The sequence below is a fragment of the Bufo gargarizans genome, chromosome 5 (assembly GCF_014858855.1).
Source record: "Bufo gargarizans isolate SCDJY-AF-19 chromosome 5, ASM1485885v1, whole genome shotgun sequence".
NCBI lineage: Eukaryota > Metazoa > Chordata > Amphibia > Anura > Bufonidae > Bufo > Bufo gargarizans.
Genome location: NC_058084.1, coordinates 309,446,264 through 309,458,505, shown reverse-complemented (window position 1 = coordinate 309,458,505; position 12,242 = coordinate 309,446,264). Strand labels below are relative to the sequence as shown.

General features: G+C 39.9%; 1 protein-coding gene across 1 annotated transcript in view; it reads right to left on the bottom strand.

The window, feature by feature from the left end:
* LOC122939212 (serpin B4-like) overlaps window positions 1–12,242 on the bottom strand; it is a 54,343-nt gene that overhangs the window by 20,456 nt on the left and 21,645 nt on the right. The window contains exons 3-4 of the mRNA XM_044295249.1: window positions 7,316–7,363; window positions 6,213–6,329 (exon numbers count right to left, since the gene is read on the bottom strand). Of these exons, the coding sequence (XP_044151184.1) occupies window positions 6,213–6,329; window positions 7,316–7,363 (165 nt within the window). The remainder of the gene's footprint in view (window positions 1–6,212; window positions 6,330–7,315; window positions 7,364–12,242) is intronic.

Below are 12,242 nucleotides of genomic sequence, written 5' to 3'. Positions count from 1 at the left end.
CCCAGGAGGGTAATGTGGGATAAAACTCAAGACACCCACATCACACCTCCTGCGCCTGGATCGCCAGTAGAGTCTCAGAAACAAACAAAGATCACTCAGGAGTCCTTGTTCTTTCTTTTATTCTTTTATTCCAAAAGCCAGGGTTGGGGGAGTGAGCAGCTCCAACGCGTTTCGGGGCCTCTTAGTGGGTCCCCTTCATCAGGAGCAGTTGCAGTGACTCTTAAAGAAGCCACACACCAATTCTGCCGCTGTTGCCCATAGAAACGTGCACTTAAATTGCAATCAAGCTTACATTGACCCCTCTAGTCTTGTATAGGGTATCAAAGGCCATGTCTGACAGCGAAGATGGCACCCACTTGGACTGCACTTATCCACCAGCAGCAGCTGCAGCCACCTACATCATGCCTCTTACTATGCCTTACTACTTTGGAGAACCTTGGCTTCTACATTAATCAGGAGAACCTCATTCACTCAGAGAATTGCATGAAGCCTCCAAGACTTCCTTTTAGCTGCCTGCTGAAGATAGAGAACCTGGTATGACACTACCAGATCCTCCAATCACTGAAAGTGATCTATTCACCAGTGAAAAGTCCACTGATACTTCTCCATGCATTCCAGAACCACCACCAAATGCAGAGCTTCTTGCTATGAAAGACCAAAGGTCTATCCTTTATTGCTGTCCGGAGAATCTGTCACCTACAAGGAAAAAGCCAAGGCTTGCAGAGGATCCTCCTGAAGAGGGTGATCCTCCAATTAAACATTATGCCACAGAAGGCCACCAGGAGATCACAGATGAAGCTTTTACTGGAGAGCACAAGAGCTGGCAGTGACAGCAATGAGGATGTCTCGCAGCTTAAAGAAGGACTTTTGCACGGTCAAGTATTGGATCCAGGTAGAGACTTATAGCCCTTCTGGTAACCCTCCATTGAACTACTGGAGCCTCAACATGGACTGCTTATGACAAGAGAGAGCGAGTTGGCCTGTTTTTATGTTCTGTTGCCCAGCGTAGGTTGAGTCTCCCCCAGAGGAGCATGGTTTGTCAGGGCCTCCCCCATCTACAGATAATACCTCCCAGTTGCGCACGTCTGCGCCAATTTCCTTTTTTCCCCCCTTCTCAGACTAAGTGGGAGCCACCTTTTGCAAAAAGGGTTCTCATTTGCCATTGCTGCTATTTTATCCTATACTTCATGTGGATTACAAATGACATTAGTATCTCATATGGATTATAAATATTGACATTACTACAGTGGGATGCGAAAGTTTCCTGTATAAATTGTTGGTTGTTACGATAAAAAATGTCAGTCAAATATATCACACAGTGATATTTGAGAAGTGAAATAAAGTTTATTGGATTTACAGAAAGTGTGTTATAATTGTTTAAACAAAATTAGGCAGGTGCATACATTTGGGCACCACAAAAAAGAAATGAAATCAATATTTAGTAGATCCTCCTTTTGCAGAAATTACAGCCTCTAAACGCTTACTGTAGGTTCTAATGAGAATTAATAAAACACGTAATGTCGCACTAAAATGGGGTGGAGAACCGCACAGAGGTGCACCCACTAAACAGACAACACCCAGTCTGAAGGTAATAAGGAATATAAATAATGGAAGTGGGGCACACTCTAAAAGTATAGGGATCTTTATTAACACAATAGATGACAATACAATAAGATATTAGCAAGTGTAATAAAATATCAGCAATATAATAAAATATCGGTAAGTATAAAATTGAATGAATGTCGACAAATCAAAGAAAAAATAGAACGCAGCAGGTATGATAATGCTGACAATAAGATAGATTCTAAATTATGACTGACCATAAAACGAAACATATAAATATACTACTAAGACACTATGTTCGGTGTGTACATGGATCCCAATATAGACTTGAAACAAATGTCCGATCAAACAGTGTAAAATAAATCGCTGGTTGTGCTTGATATAATGTTCCATACAAAGTTTATATGGGAGTATGAATCATCTTCTCCTGCAAACAATCCTTATTCGCCTATGTTGGCAGTGATCAAAAGCGTATGCAGCCTGAAATTTTGATTATACAGTAGTCAGGCTATCCATGCGCACAGCGGCGTCCCGCTGTATTTAATGTGCAGAGCGATCGCTTATCGAAGATATGTAGAGGCTAACCCGAGGTTCTCTTGATGCTGGATGGTGAGCTCTCGACTCGGCATGTCTGTCTTAACTCCGGTCTCAAGAGCTGATGCCCAGATTCGAATTTTGGCGCCAGTGAACTTTGTTTGCTGCACGTGGTATGACAATAGCAGTAGAAAAAATGAAAATATTGAATAGTTTTAGTAAACCCGTACCAGGAGAAATCTGCTATCTACCTCCTGATGCCCTCGTATCGGTGCTGAAAATAGATGCTCTTTTATTGACTTCTGATATATATTTCCTCTTTATATCCATATATATATATTTTTATATATTTATATTTTATACATCTATGTATTCGGAACTTGTCTTTTTAAAGTAGTACATTTTAACCACTTATGCAAGCCGTTGCTATATTGCCATGATGAGATAAGTTGACAATAAGAATATTACTTGAATACATGTTCAAAGCCAGAAACAGAATGCATGGATCCCAATCCGAAAAAATCCTGGATTCCGAACCATTGCTTTTGATATACCTTATCCACTATAAAAGTGGGATACGAGTAGGGGGAAACTAACCACTGAGGAAGGGGTCTTTTTTGTAAATCCCCGAAACGCGTCTGGTATCCATCCCCCTATGAAGTAGAGAGACCTTACAAGACCGAGGAAGTCTGGATAACTGCTACTTTAACCAGCGAATTGCCGAAGTGAATTACTGCCATACTACTGCTATTGTCATACCACGTGCAGCAAACAAAGTTCACTGGCGCCAAAATTCGAATCTGGGCATCAGCTCTTGAGACCGGAGTTAAGACAGACATGCCGAGTCGAGAGCTCACCATCCAGCATCAAGAGAACCTCGGGTTAGCCTCTACATATCTTCGATAAGCGATCGCTCTGCACATTAAATACAGCGGGACGCCGCTGTGCGCATGGATAGCCTGACTACTGTATAATCAAAATTTCAGGCTACATACGCTTTTGATCACTGCCAACATAGGCGAATAAGGATTGTTTGCAGGAGAAGATGATTCATACTCCCATATAAACTTTGTATGGAACATTATATCAAGCACAACCAGCGATTTATTTTACACTGTTTGATCGGACATTTGTTTCAAGTCTATATTGGGATCCATGTACACACCGAACATAGTGTCTTAGTAGTATATTTATATGTTTCGTTTTATGGTCAGTCATAATTTAGAATCTATCTTATTGTCAGCATTATCATACCTGCTGCGTTCTATTTTTTCTTTGATTTGTCGACATTCATTCAATTTTATACTTACCGATATTTTATTATATTGCTGATATTTTATTACACTTGCTAATATCTTATTGTATTGTCATCTATTGTGTTAATAAAGATCCCTATACTTTTAGAGTGTGCCCCACTTCCATTATTTAGGTTCTAATGAGAGTCTGGATTCTGGTTGAAGGTATTTTGGACCATTCCTCTTTACAAAACATCTTTAGTTCATTCAAGTCACACCACAGATTTTCAATTATATTCAGGTCTGGGGACTGAGATGGCCATTCCAGAACATTGTACTTGTTCCTCTGCATAAATGCCTTAGTGGATTTTAAGCAGTGTTTAGGGTCGTTGTCTTGTTGAAAGATCCAGCCCCGATGCAGCTTCAGCTTTGTCACTGATTCCTGGACATTGGTCTCCAGAATCTGCTGATACTGAGTGGAATCCATGCGTCCCTCAACCTTGACAAGATTCCCAGTCCCTGCACTGGCCACACAGCCCCACAGCATGATGGAACCACCATATTTTACTGTAGGCAGCAGGTGTTTTTCTTGGAATGCTGTGTTCTTTTTCCTCCATGCATAACGCCCCTTGTTATGGCCAAATAACTAAATTTTTGTTTCATCAGTCCACAGCACCTCTTTGCAAAATGAAGCTGGCTTGTCCAAATGTGCTTTAGCCCACCTCAAGTGGCACTTTTTGTGCTGTGGGCGGAGAAAAGGCTTCCTCTGCATCACTCTCGCATACAGAATTTCCTTGTGTAAAGTGCACCGAATGGTTGAACGATGCACAGTGACTCCATCTGCAGCAAGATGATGTTGTAGGTCTTTGGTGCTGGTCTGTGACTCTGACTGTTCTCACCATTCGTCGCTTCTGTCTATCCGAGATTTTTCTTGGTCTGCCACTTCGAGCCTTAACTTGAACTGAGCCTGTGGTCTTCCATTTCCTCAATATGTTCCTAACTGTGGAAACAGACAGCTGAAATCTCTGAGACAGCTTTCTGTATCCTTCCCCTAAACCATGATGGTGAACAATCTTTGTCTTCAGGTCATTTGAGAGTTGTTTTGAGACCCCCATGTTGCTACTCTTCAGAGAAAATTAAAAGAGGAGGGAAACTTACAATTGACCCTCTTAAATACTCTTTCTCATAATTGGATTCGCCTGTGTACGTAGGTCAGGGGTCACTGAGCTTACCAAGCCAATTTGAGTTCCAATAATTAGTTCTAAAGGTTTTGGAATCAATAAAAGGACAACAGTGCCCAAATTTATGCACCTGCCTAATTTTGTTTAAACAATTATAGCACACTTTCTGTAAATCCAATAAACTTCATTTCACTTCTCAAATATCACTGTGTGTGTCTCCTATATGATATATTTAACTGACATTTTTTATCGTAACAACCAACGATTTATACAGGAAAATCATGACAATTAACAAGGTTGCCCAAACTTTCTCATCCCACTGTATTTCCTATGGATTACAAAGGACTTTTGCAAAGCTTGTTCCAGTTTGGTGTACTTGATCCGCCAGCATTGAAGAAAAAGACTTTCATGTGAATTTATTTGCACTATGCTATTGCCTTATATATTTGCACTGTCTTTTTGCACAACATTTTTTACAGGTTATGCAATGTTAAAGTATTTTGCCAATTGCATGTATTATTTTACAGGTACCGCAATGTGACCAAGTATGCACTTTTAAATCGACTTTGGACTTAAGCTTGTTGGCCAGATAGTTAGCATCATTACTTTAGCTCATATGGACTGCCTCTGAGGACGACGGGTTATGTAACCAAGCAGATCTAACACCGTCAAGGGTAACCCCACTGCTAAAATGTGTGTTTAGAGGGATTAACCTTTGTGGGAATTCTTGGAGAGAACCCGCTCCTCCTCCTACTTTGGTGTGTCCTAAGGCTTAGTGCGCAGCTTTATGGTTATGTATGTTTAGCTACCTGTTTAGTCATCAAGGTGACCGTGTGAAAAGCTTTTTATAGACCTTGGTGCTAGGAACGGAATAGAGGACGAAGCCACCCTTCTATTTGCGGACGTCTCATAGTATTGTGTAGGTATTATAGTACATGACACCTCCACGCTCCATATACGACTCTGGCCCAGTCCTGTGTGGAGTATTTGAACGCTTAGTGCAGACTTTTTTGGTTCACTGGTTATACCGAGAGGGCGACCTGTGAATAGACACTCTACACATACGGGCAGAAACCTAGTGGTAGCCGTCTCTATGTTAGTATATGTATGACATAATAGTCTATAGTCTAAAGCAGCACTCCAACCTTCCTTGGTTACACTTAGAGCACATCCTAAGCACAAGCCGAGGGCGTCTTGGTTTTAAGCAAGAGGGAGTGTAACACCCCAGAGTGGTGTTACCACTTCTGCACCCTGCTACTGTCTTTATTGGTCTAACCTTTATTGGTTGCATTACAGAGAGGGCACTAGAGCGAGGCGCCCGTTGCACTATCACAGTGTCTGGATGATAAATCTGGTGCATGGATAGACACTTTTATCTAATCCTGTACCAATTATTGGATGGATTGGTTTGAGAGAGAATTGTATTTCAGAATTGTGGTGCAATTTTGCCACAAAACAATGCACCTTGGGCATGAGTAAGTCAAAAAAAGTTAAGAACCCTAGTTGTGTCATTTTGCGTTCGTTTTTTAAACAGATTTTAGGTGAAGATACATTAGTATTGGTTTAGATGGTAAATGGCAATACCATTATTAATCCATTCATCTTACATGAGGAACTGCACAACACATATTATACTGTACATATGTGCTAATAAAATTAGAGAACAATATTAAACAATAACTTTAATTTTGCAACTTACTTCTTCAAGTGGAAATAATTGTTTTATAAATGCTCCATTTGCAATCGATAATTTGTCATTTTTGCCTGTCTGGATACTCAAAAGTTCTTCAATACTTGATTGTTGTGCTTCTTCACACTATAAGTGATATTTAGATAATGGGTAAAGTATTTTCAGATGTATACATCATTATATCGTAGAAGTGATAAAAGTCATGAGAAAGAAAGCACTCTGCATTACTTTTTATGTATGTTAAAAGAAAAAAAAAATCTGAGCACAATCATTTTATATTTACTTTAAAATATACCATACATGACAAATATGGCGAACTGGACTGAGCAGTTAATTAATTCTGATTTTGGAGACCAAATCTAGAAACAGTGAGTCCTGGAGACCACTTGTGTGTATTTTGCCCTAGTGCTAATTCCTGGTTCCAAGATGAGGAATAGTCTTGGATGGAATGGCAACCACGAGACATATAAAAAAATCTGTATCTGTACCATGAGGTGAACCACATTTTATTCTGCTAGTCAAGCGCACCCTGCCAACAATGCAGGGCCGTGGGCAATGAGCTCTTCAATTGTATAAGGCTTCCTCTTCCATACTCAACTGTATCGCACAATGATAACATAGCCGCATGAGCCAGGCAGTATGCAGTTTAGGACACAGATAGGAAAATGCCTGTGTCTGCACCGCATTCTGACAGCCACATAGAGGCAAGACTGGCACACATTATAAGCAGGGCACTATGAGGACATTGGTTCTACTGGGGACACTAAAAGGGGTGGTTTATGTACTAGCACATAAGGGCCATTTTTGTACTGGCACACAGAAGGGGCATTTTTGTACTAGCATACATTATAAGGGGTATTTTTGTACTGCCACACATTGCAAGGGAGTGGCACACATTATAAGGGTTATTATTACTACGGGGGGGGGGGGGGGGCATTATAGTGGGCTTTATTACTACTAGGGGACTATGGGAACATGATTACTAGTATAGGCACTATGGCATTATTACTATTGGGGGCACTGTTAACACTTAGTGAGAATAGGTCATCAATATAGTAGCACTGCACAACCACTTTAATTGCATGACATGGTGATGTAAGATGAATTTGTACCTGTTTTGAACTTTTTGAACTTGAACCTTCTTCCGAAGCATGAAGAACCTGGAATGGAAAAGACATGAATAATTGTTTTGTGTATATATATATATATATATATATATATATACAGGGAGTGCAGAATTATTAGGCAAGTTGTATTTTTGAGGATTAATTTTATTATTGATCAACAACCATGTTCTCAATGAACCCAAAAAACTCATTAATATCAAAGCTGAATATTTTTGGAAGTAGTTTTTAGTTTGTTTTTAGTTTTAGCTATTTTAGGGGGATATCTGTGTGTGCAGGTGACTATTACTGTACATAATTATTAGGCAACTTAACAAAAAACAAATATATACCCATTTCAATTATTTATTTTTACCAGTGAAACCAATATAATATCTCAACATTCACAAATATACATTTCTGACATTCAAAAACAAAACAAAAACAAATCAGTGACCAATATAGCCACCTTTCTTTGCAAGGACACTCAAAAGCCTGCCATCCATGGATTCTGTCAGTGTTTTGATCTGTTCACCATCAACATTGCGTGCAGCAGCAACCACAGCCTCCCAGACACTGTTCAGAGAGGTGTACTGTTTTCCCTCCTTGTAAATCTCACATTTGATGATGGACCACAGGTTCTCAATGGGGTTCAGATCAGGTGAACAAGGAGGCCATGTCATTAGATTTTCTTCTTTTATACCCTTTCTTGCCAGCCACGTTGTGGAGTACTTGGACGCGTGTGATGGAGCATTGTCCTGCATGAAAATCATGTTTTTCTTACCTTGCAGCCTTTATCCTGTACCACTGCTTGAAGAAGGTGTCTTCCAGAAACTGGCAGTAGGACTGGGAGTTGAGCTTGACTCCATCCTCAACCCAAAAAGGCCCCACAAGCTCATCTTTGATGATACCAGCCCAAACCAGTACTCCACCTCCACCTTGCTGGCGTCTGAGTCGGACTGGAGCTCTCTGCCCTTTACCAATCCAGCCATCTGGCCCATCAAGACTCACTCTTATTTCATCAGTCCATAAAACCTTAGAAAAATCAGTCTTGAGATATTTCTTGGCCCAGTCTTGACGTTTCAGCTTGTGTGTCTTGTTCAGTGGTGGTCGTCTTTCAGCCTTTCTTACCTTGGCCATGTCTCTGAGTATTGCACACCTTGTGCTTTTGGGCACTCCAGTGATGTTGCAGCTCTGAAATATGGCCAAACTGGTGGCAAGTGGCATCTTGGCAGCTGCACGCTTGACTTTTCTCAGTTCATGGGCAGTTATTTTGCGCCTTGGTTTTTCCACACGCTTCTTGCGACCCTGTTGACTATTTTGAATGAAACGCTTGATTGTTCGATGATCACGCTTCAGAAGCTTTGCAATTTTAAGAGTGCTGCATCCCTCTGCAAGATATCTCACTATTTTTGACTTTTCTGAGCCTGTCAAGTCCTTCTTTTGACCCATTTTGCCAAAGGAAAGGAAGTTGCCTAATAATTATGCACACCTGATATAGGGTGTTGATGTCATTAGACCACACCCCTTCTCATTACAGAGATGCACATCACCTAATATGCTTAATTGGTAGTAGGCTTTCGAGCCTATACAGCTTGGAGTAAGACAACATGCATAAAGAGGATGATGTGGTCAAAATACTCATTTGCCTAATAATTCTGCACGTAGTGTATTTATACAGTATATATATATATGATACAATAGTCCTGTGAGTTTGGTAACCTTAAAAACGGCATGGACAAGCTTATTATCTGAAATTCCTACTATGTATTTGTGTAGTCTACTTAGGTTATTTTTATAGTAGCTATTTGACATATTATAGGAGGCAAGATAATGTGTAAGGATGTTTAGGGAAGTTGTTATAACAGGCATTCCTAAACATGCAAAAGACCACACTGCAGTAAAGGGTTTTAGGCCGATTTCCTTGTTGAGTGTAGATCTGAAATTAGACAAAAAGACTGACTAAATAAGGTTACAGCTTAATCGATAGGATGAGGTCAGATGAGGTTTGAAGCTTAAGGGAAAGCCCCAATAATGTCAGGAAAATTAAGAATTTAAGATCTGTAGCTGGCCACTTCCTAGTTACTGTTAACCTATGTGTTTGTAGAATGATTATATGGCACCTTCTAATAAAGTCTTTATGAAATATAGAAAATGGTGAAGAATTTACATAGTAACATAGTATATAAGGCCAAAAAAAGACATTTGTCCATCCAGTTCAGCCTGTTATCCTTAAAGTTGATCCAGAGGAAGGCAAAAAAAAAAAAAAAAAAAAAAACTGTGAGGTAGAAGCCAATTTTTCCCACTTAAGGGGGGGAAATTCCTTCCCGACTCCAACCAGGCAATCAGAATAACTCCCTGGATCAGCAACCCCTCTCTAGTAGCTATATCCTGTAATATTATTACACTCCAGAAATTTATCCAGGCCCCTCTTGAATTCTTTTATTGTACTCACCATCACCACCTCCTCAGGCAGAGAGTTCCATAGTCTCACTGCTCTTACCGTAAAGAATCCTTTTCTATGTTTGTGTACAAACCTTCTTTCCTCCAGACGCAGAGCATGTCCCCTCGTCACAGTCACAGTCCTGGGGATAAATAGATGATGGGAGAGATCTCTGTACTTCCCCCTGATGTATTTATACATAGTAATTAGATCTCCCCTCAGTTGTCTTTTTTCTAAAGTGAATAACCCTAATGTTGATAATCTTTCAGGGTACTGTAGTTGCCCCATTCCACTTATTACTTTAATTGCCCTCCTCTGAACCCTCTCCAGCTCTGCTATGTCTGCCTTGTTCACAGGAGCCCAGAACTTTACACAGTACTCCGTGAGTGGTCTGACTAGTGATCTGTAAAGTGGTAGGACTATGTTCTCATCACGGGCATCTATGCCCCTTTTGATACTACCCATTATCTTATTGGCCTTGGAAGCAGCTGCCTGACACTGGTTTTTACAGCTTAGTTTGCTGTTTATTAAAATTCCTAGATCCTTTTCCATGTCAGTGTTACCGAGTGTTTTACCATTTAGTATGTACTGGTAACTTGCATTATTCCTTCCCATGTGCATAACCTTACATTTGTCAGTGTTAAATCTCATCTGCCACTTCTCTGCCCAAGCCTCTAAACTATTCAGATCCATCTGTAGCTGTATAGTGTCCTCTTCAGTGTTAATTACTTTACACAGTTTAGTGTAATCTGCATAATATCTTGATATTTTACTGTGCAAGCCTTCAACAAGATCATTAATAAATATATTGAAGAGAATAGGGCCCATTACTGACCCCTGAGGTACTCCGCTAGTGACAGTGACCCAATCTGAGTGTGTACCGTTAATAACCTCCCTCTGTTTTCTATCATTGAGCCAGTTACTTACCCACATACAGACGTTTTCTCCCAGTCCGAGCATTCTCATTTTATATACTAACCTTTTATGTGGTACAGTGTAAAATGCTTTGGAGAAGTGCAGATATAAGACATCCATTGATTTGCCGCTGTCAAGTCTAGAACTTACCTCCTCATAGAAACTAATTAAATTAGTTTGACATGACCGATCCCTCATGAAGCCATGCTGATATGATGCTTATTTTCATTGAGATCCTCCAAGATAGCATCTCTTAGAAAACCTTAAAACAGTTTACCCACAACAGATGTTAAACTTACCATGCTATAGTTTCCGGGGTCTGTTTTTGCACCCTTTTTGAATATTGGCACCACATTTGCTATGCGCCAATCCTGTGGAACACTCCCTGTCAGTATAGAGTCTTTAAATATCAGAAATAAGGGTCTGGCTATGACATTACTTAATTCCCTTAGGATACGGGGGTGTATACCATCCGGTCCTGGCGATTTGTCTATTTTAATCTTTTTAAGTGGCTGTTGTACTTCTTCCTGGGTCAGACAGGGCACTTTTAATGGGGAATTTAATTTTACATTCTGCATTTCATCTGACAGTTTATTTTCCTCAGTGAATACAGTGGAGATTTTTTTTTTTAACAGCTTTGCTTTCTCCTCATCGCTCTCTGCAACTCCCCCCTCATTGCTCTGTATAGGGCCGACACCTTCAGATTTATACCTTTTACCATTTATATAATTGAAGAACATTTTAGGGTTAGTTTTGCTCTCTTTGGCAATTAATCTCTCGGTCTCTAGTTTGATGGCTTTTATTAGTTTTTTTACATATTCTATTTTTTTCCTTATAGTTTTTTAGTGCTTCTTCGCTACCCTCCTGTTTTAGTGATTTAAATGCTTTCTTTTTGTCATTTATTGCCATCTTTACAGTTCCATTTATCCACATTGGTTTCTTCTTGTTCCTTAACCTCTTATTCCCATAAAGTATGTACCGCTCACAATTAGATTTTAGGATGCTTTTAAAAATATCCAATTTTATGTCTGTATTTTTTTTTTGGAGGCCTTTGTCCCAGTTACTTAGGCCTATGGCCTCTCTTAGTTAGGCCTATGGCCTCTCTTAGTTGGCTAAAGTTTGCTTTTTTGAAGTTTGGTATTTTTATTCTTCCCTGTAGAAACGCTCATTTGAAGGATAATTGGAACATATTACTTTATGGTCACTATTTCCCAGGTGTCCCCCAACCTGCACGTCTGTTGTTCTGTCAGGTCTATTGGTTAATACTAAGTCCAGTATGGCCGTCCCTCTAGTTGGGAAAGGTAATTGTCTTTGGTTATTGCCAAGAACCTGTTTCCTTTATGAGATGTACAGCTTTCAGTTTCCCAGTCTATATCTGGGTAGTTGAAGTCCCCCATAATAACCACCTCATTATGATTTGCTGCCTTGTCTATCTCGTTTAGTAGCAGATTTTCTGTGGACTCTGGACTAGGTGGTTTATAAAAAAATCCTATTAGTAATTTATTGTTATTTTTGCCTCCATGTATTTCTACCCACACTGACTCCACATGTTCATGTCCCTCACTTATATCTTCTCGG